Source organism: Pinus tabuliformis, chromosome 7, assembly GCF_031772625.1.
Source record: "Pinus tabuliformis cultivar Carrire ecotype Pingquan chromosome 7, CPIR1, whole genome shotgun sequence".
Taxonomy (NCBI): domain Eukaryota; kingdom Viridiplantae; phylum Streptophyta; class Pinopsida; order Pinales; family Pinaceae; genus Pinus; species Pinus tabuliformis.
In genome coordinates, this window is record NC_142293.1 from 1,756,055,250 (window position 1) to 1,756,062,352 (window position 7,103).

The 7,103-nt window shown below is 35.5% G+C and overlaps 1 protein-coding gene across 1 annotated transcript; it reads right to left on the minus strand.

Moving 5' to 3' along the window:
* Positions 1-743: 743 nt before the first annotated feature.
* On the minus strand, positions 744-6,249 carry LOC149255378 (Adenine nucleotide alpha hydrolases-like superfamily protein). Its single transcript, XM_089460468.1, has 5 exons — positions 5,883-6,249; positions 3,115-3,227; positions 1,690-1,808; positions 1,393-1,549; positions 744-1,207 (listed from the first exon to the last, which is right to left on the minus strand). The coding sequence occupies exons 1-5, from the start codon at positions 6,040-6,042 to the stop codon at positions 1,124-1,126; spliced, it is 633 nt and encodes a 210-aa protein (XP_089316594.1). The 5' UTR covers positions 6,043-6,249; the 3' UTR covers positions 744-1,123.
* Positions 6,250-7,103: the final 854 nt, after the last annotated feature.

The window sequence follows — 7,103 nt, forward strand, 5'->3', positions numbered from 1 at the left end:
ACTACATATTGAGTTAAGTTACAAAGGTTCATTGTCAAATTAGGCTTAGTAAATGTCTCAATCTATATGTGAGCAACACTTCCCCAACAACAAGAGAAATTGAAGATAGTTTCCTCTGAGAAAAAAGGAAAAGATAGAACCTAATACCATAGACGGTTCTAATACCATAGACTACTATTATTTTAGTATATATTTACATATATTACACACATACTTGAAACTTTCTCGAAAAAAAAATTGCATATTTCTTTTTTACATTTCATTTAACCATAAATTTTTTTTCATTTAACCATTAAAATTTTCTCTTTCCCAGAAATTTTTTTTTTTTTTCATTGTAATTAAAAAAGTTTTTTTTTTTTTCATTGTAATTAAAAAAACTAACTTAATCTAGTTTGATCACTCTCCCCGCAATTTAATAATAATACAATTAAGTATATGAAAGCATACACTACTGCAATCGCATATTTGTCTTTTTAATTGTGTGCTATCTTTATTTTACTTGTGTGTGATATCTTTCTTTATTGTTAATTACACTCATATCATGTATAATGAAATGGGTTCACCCCTAATTGACAAGATTGATTTCACTTCACTCAAACTACTAGGATTCGCACATATATCTATCTCAATGCAACAGCTAGAGATGAAGGCCCAAATGTGGCCACTGGCGATATTGACACACAATGTTACAGCAGCACACATCCTGGAAATTCCAAACAATTTGAATTCACATGGATATGCCGTGAGCCTCAAATCTGGAAGTATTTCAATTAGAATTAGCACATTGAATGTATAAGAAGTCAAATTGAAGGTGGCAACAAATCTTAAAAAGTGGCACCAGTCTACTTAGCAATGGCATGCCCCTCACAACATCCTTTTTCCATCATAAAATAGAAGGAAGAAGGAAGCGTTTGCAATAAGGAGCCCATGAATGGAACTGCTTCACTGAAAATTCTTCAAGATTGCCAACATGCAATGATAGGGAGAAAGTGAAGGACACACTGTGTCTGCGAGTCCCCTCAAAACTGGAAACTAATAATTTAGCGCATTGCATATGCAATCATGCACAAGTACAAAGTACCCAAATAGGTGTCGACAATATTTTATCTGCGTAATTTATCCCTTATTTCCAGTGTTCTCCCACTTCTGGAGAACTCCAACTGAGAATCCAAGTAGTTTGGTTAGTGACTTCCGCAATGTGCAAGCTCTGGGCAACAAGAGATGAGATGATTACTGGTAAAGCTTTTTATGCAGGAGCCGTTACAAAACTCTATTGCAACAATTGAAATTAACATTCGGATAATTTTTTCCCGCTTTTCCCATTCGAGAGGTATGATGCTGGAGGCACACAGGTAGAGACATTGCTCAAATAAACTCGTTTTAGATGCTTACAACGCTAACAGTATTGTAGGATTGAATTTCAGAAGCCATTCTACCATGCTGAGGAAGAGGAAGAGCCGTCCTTGAACTTTTGTTAGGCTTAACTGCAAGAACCCGGCAATCCAAATTCTTGATGCAATAGTCTGAGATATCTTTCCTCCCAAGGAATCTAGAAATGACAAACATGGATAAAAAAAATCACAAGTGCAGTAGATAAAGCACTATAATCAATTGAACCAAAGATCGGAACCGCCAATAACTCTGTACCTCCTAAATTCGTATTCCAATCCAGTTAGAACAACTACATACCTCCAGAGAAAACTCTGACTACGCAGCCCCAAAATTAATGCAGATGCTCCAATTTTCTTGACGAGAGAAACTATAGTTGGCCCTTCATCACCCTCTGTCACGACTATCTCTACTCTAGCCTGCGAGAAGAGTTAATGCATGATGACCACCAAAATGGCGTAGTGATTCCAGAACAAATAAAATCCACCAGAGTAAGCAAATGCAATTATACCGTAAAGAAGGATTTGATGAAAACATTATAGGATAACATTTTTTAAAAGCAACAATATTTGCAAATTAAAAACATGTCTCATGATTCCTATCAATATCAATCTTCTGTAAAATAGTAGATTGACGTGAACCTTGACCAAGTCACTGGTCGTGAACCACACCAGGACTAAGTTATGCAAGATTATAGATCAGTCAAAACATCGCCAGATGCCAAATATTGATAAGACCAAATAATCCCGTCAAGATTGGGAACCCTGTTGAAAAAGGAAGGAAAGACACATTTTCATGGATGTGTTGGGTGGATTATAGGAGTGCAAAGTTCCCAGCTACTTAATTAACATGTTTAGTGAGCTAGATTACCCTCTATTCTGGGATGAACTGCAACTGGTGGACAGAAGAATCTATGCATTTAAATAAGCTTTAATCAGATGCACATTTCCAACAGAAGACAAGATATGTCTACTAATAAACACAAGGATAAGCAATTGGAATCTGACCCAGATTCAAATTCTGAGTAAGCTTACTGCCTTTACTGAAAAGTATCGGTTTTCTTGTCAATCTGGCTTTTCCTGGTTAGAAGGGAGTTTTTCTTTTCTTTTTTCAGCAGAAAAAAAACAGAGCTTCTAGCATGCCTATGCAGGGGCCATTTCTTGTGGATGGAGCTAAGTGCATGTCCTGGATGACTTTGACAGAAAAAGATAACCCCATCGTGGCTACTTAACTGACTGGAGTTTCTTTTGTAGCTTGTCAGACACATCTACCACATTGTTATATCTAAAATCAAACAGTTGCCATTTACTGGGATTAATCCGAAGCATTTCAACTTTAAAAAAAAATGGTTTGACTAAAGAAGACCATCATACATTACATTAGAAAAGCCATATATGGGCATCAATAAGAGTACACACATCCAACCCACAAGATGTAGAACAGTTGGTGACAGGGTATTTTGTTAAAGCACAAGTCATTCATTTGAAACCCCATGTGCAAAATATCCAGCCATTTTGAAGGTTGGTGTGGCCTAGGCCAAAGACAATCCCCAGATGATTTTGATGGGCCATCAAAATATCACTAGGTCACAGTTTTTAGCCAAAGGCGAGCACAGTGAATCAAAAACAAACTTGCAAACAAAAAAACATTGCATACGTCTGCATATAGCACTATACCTTCTTACACAATTTAAATTCACAAAGTAGGAGGCATTTAATCCCTCACCTCTGGAACCCGGTCACACAGATCTTTGAAAGAAAGAGCTAAATGAAATCCTTTCAGCCGTAACAGTCTTCGACTTGTTTTTGTTATATTTGAATATTGTTTATTCTTTTGACCTGCCCACATAAACAAAGGCCACTTGTATCAGAAACTAGAGGACACGAAACACTGGATAGGCACATATGAAAGTAAACCCATATATCTTATCAAAACTAAAATTTATTTTATAGGAAGTTACAATTAATTGTCAGTTGGCACTTGAAATTTGGCCTGGTTTTGATAGTGCATTTAACAAGCTATATTATTATTTTATTATTTATATGAAGTTACAATTTAATTATCAGTTGGCACTTGAAAGTTGGCCTGGTTTTGATAGTGCATCTAACAAGCTTAGGGCTAGCTAGGATGGAAGTGCAAAATCTAGCCAGCAATTCCAACAACTTTTCATTTGACCACATGTTCACATTGTTCTTGGAACTTGAACTAGACAGTTAAAAAAGTTAGTTTCTACAGCTGAAGTGAAGTTTTAATGACTTAGTTTATTAAAAATGAAGTTATTTCCCACTGTTTCTTTAAAGTTTGATAAGAATCATTCATTTAAAAAATGAAAAGTGATATTAGAAACCTTTTCCCAAGCCGAACTGAGCCATCAACATTTTTCTACAGATGCCTTTGACAAAGCAATGTACTCTTATAGAGATTGTGTTGAATCAGGTATGTATTCATTCGCATTGGAAATTCTTGCATCGAAAAACAACGACTATTCTATGATGTCCAAATTCACAGGTGATCTTAATGTAGTCAGATTTATGGGTCAAATATACATAAATGGAACTGCATTGGGTCTGACTGTGAATGCCATAGACTTTCATACAAGTCTATGGTATATGGAACTAAGTTATAGTGAAATTTCAATTTCATCATAAATTAGGTAGGCAGATTTAGTAACCAAATACAAATTTTTTGCTCAAAAAAATCCATTTCCTCATACTTTTGTAATCTCATTTGACATATACGTTATTTATTATATCGTTAGTCACTACTGTCTCACCTCTCCATCTTTCTCGTTTTTATCTTTTACATTAGCTTGACATCCATCCAAATGACTATTCCTGAGTGTTTATCGCCTTATCAATGTTCTGCAATTTTCTTCCCAACACTTTTATTGTTCACTTATTTTCCTCTGGTCATTCATTCCCTTTCTCCACTTTCTATTTCTATATTTTCTGTATTATGGCTTATTCTACCTTTGACAAAAAAAATCTATTTTCCATCATCCCAATACTTTTATTGTTCACTTATTTTCCTCTGGTCATTTATTCCCTGCCTCCACTTTCTATTTCTATATTTTCTGTATTATGGCTTATTCTACATCCTTTGACAAAAAAAATATATTTTCCATCATCTGACATATAAACCTTTTCCCAACGAGACTGATCAAGGGGTTGTCTGGAGTTTTTAGCCAGAATTCAGTGATTTTTTTGGTTAAATCATGATTTTTTGTTATTTGAAATGTATTATTGACTACACATATGAATTGAATTCAGCACCTTGAAAAACCTTCTGGAACACTCGAATTGCAGATAGTTCACAACTCAAACTTGTGATTCCAACAAATCCATATCTAATGCTGAGCAAATTCAACTGGAAAATATACCCCAAAAAAACTCCAAAACTTGAAACAAATAGACAATCGTGAATTAAAACACTAGCACAGGCTCATCTAAACTGATGTATGCTTAACCAATCAGATTACCCATTGAATCAAAACACTAGCATGGACCCATCTAAAGCCAGGTCTGATATAGAGCACTCTGTTGTGCAACGCAAGTAGCAAAAAAGATTGCAGGTTTGTAAATACCACTAACTTCCGTGGGTATCACTGCAACCGACATATAAACCTTAACCAATCAAGATTGCCCATCAAATCAAACTTGACAACAAACCACTCTAAACACATCAAATCAAAACACTAGCACAAACCTCTCTAAACCCAGGTCTGATATGAGATACAATATTTGACACATCCTGCATTTGTGTAAACTAGAGATATGCGTCTTCGAGATTATCAGATTGAAATTTAGATGAGTCTCTGCTAATCTCCACACAGAAAAGTTTATCGGTTGCCCCACCCCCACAGGATGCAAAAATTAGCATGATGTACTGATTTCCTGAACAGAAAGGAAACCACCCGTAATAGAAAATTTGGCCTACTTTTAATGAGAAGGTTTCAGAGAGATATGCATCTTCGAAATGATCAGATCGAGGTTTATATGGGTCTCTGCTAATTTCCACACGGGCAAAGCTAATAGGTTGCCCCCACCCTAACAGGTTACAAAAATTGCTATGATGAACTAACTTCCTGAACAGAAAGGGGACCACCAGCAATAAAATTTGGCCTAATTTTAATGAGAGGGTTTCAAAGAGAGGAGAAGGGAAAGTAGTCCATGGAAATTTCAAAGTAGTAAAAACTTAAAGCAGCAAAAATAGAGATGCCAAACATAATGTATGACAGATTATTATGCTATTTATCAGACCTTATTGATCATCACACACCTTATTGATCATCACACAAAAGCCCACACCACCAGTCCCAATCCCCATTGATTATCACACAAGCACCCACACCACCTGTCCCAATCCCAATTGACTATCACACAAGCACCCACAACCTGTCCCACACATACACGGAAAGGAGAGAACCAACCATTCATATCAATACCAACTATAGCAATAGTTGTAACATGTAAATATAACTTGAAATTACAGACCTGATGATCCTGAACCAGTTTCAGAGGACTGGAAAACATACAGAAGTGTGATCATGTCACCACTTCGGATAATATTCTGGATTGCCCATTCCAGAGCTGTTCTGGCTGCTTCTGCATCTTCCACCACTACCACCATCCTATCACGGGAGTCTCCTGCCATTTATCCATTCATCCGTATCACCAGATTCCCTTCGAGTTCGTTCTCTCTGAGGGCTCTGCCTAAAGAACCCATATTACATGTGGAGCTTCTGTACTTTACATATAGTAGAATTCCGTAGCTTTCATTCCAACTGTTCACAACAGAATCCATTGACTTGACCTCCACCACAGAAAAATCCGCATAAAATAAATGCATGTGTGCATACATTATTGCTTAATGATGCATTCTGAACCTTCCTGCATATTGTAACTGCCAGAATTAGGTTTAATGGGACAGAACCAATTACGTGGCATCCTCGCGCCTGATGCAAACAAGCTTGTAGAAATATCTAAATAAAAGCAGGGACTAGAAATCAAAGATGGTTGAACCAGTCATTGTGGGACGCCTGTGACACTGGGCATCAACAGAGATTTCGTGATTACATTGGCAAAATCAGTTTTGTCTTTTAGTCTTTATTTTGTCGTCACTGTTTGTTGCTATACATCATTGCGAATCTCTATTTGTGACATATTTAGCGCACTGTGAATGTTGAAAATTTCAATTATTTTTTTGGTTATGGTTTTTTTTCTTAAATTCAGTAAGACAAAGGATATTTTTTCGTTTCTGTGTTCGTTACGATGCATCATTGCGGATCTCGATTTATTGCATATTTAGCTCATCGCTAATGTTGAGAAATTCAATTATTTTTAGGTTAAGGTGTTAGAATTATGTAACTCTAGTTTAATTGAGATATTTTCGTTTTATCAGTTTTTTTTTTATGTTAATTTTGTAGGAGATTTTATGGCTTAGTTTAATTGATAGTTAAAATGATATTTCGGTCATTTTTTTTTGGAATAATATATAATTTAGAGATTGTGATTTTTTGCTATTTAAAATGTTTTTGTTGTATAAATAGATTTAGAAACTTGAAAAATTAAGGGCGCTTGAAATTTCCAAATTAAATAATTTAAACTGATTTTGTAAAGTGTACCCGAAAATAGAGCTAATTAGTCTATTATTAGACTGTGTTTTTTTATGATTATAAATTTGAAATGTGATATTTGCAAAATATGACTGTCTCT

Coding starts and splice junctions, on each gene's coding strand:
- LOC149255378 (XM_089460468.1), bottom strand. CDS start 6,042: ATGGCAGGAGACTCCCGTGATAGGATGGTGGTAGTGGTGGAAGATGCA. Junction 3,228..5,882: donor AACTGGTTCAGGATCATCAG/GTCTGTAATTTC, acceptor TTATGTGGGCAG/GTCAAAAGAATAAACAATAT. Junction 1,208..1,392: donor CCTACAATACTGTTAGCGTT/GTAAGCATCTAA, acceptor CTTGTTGCCCAG/AGCTTGCACATTGCGGAAGT.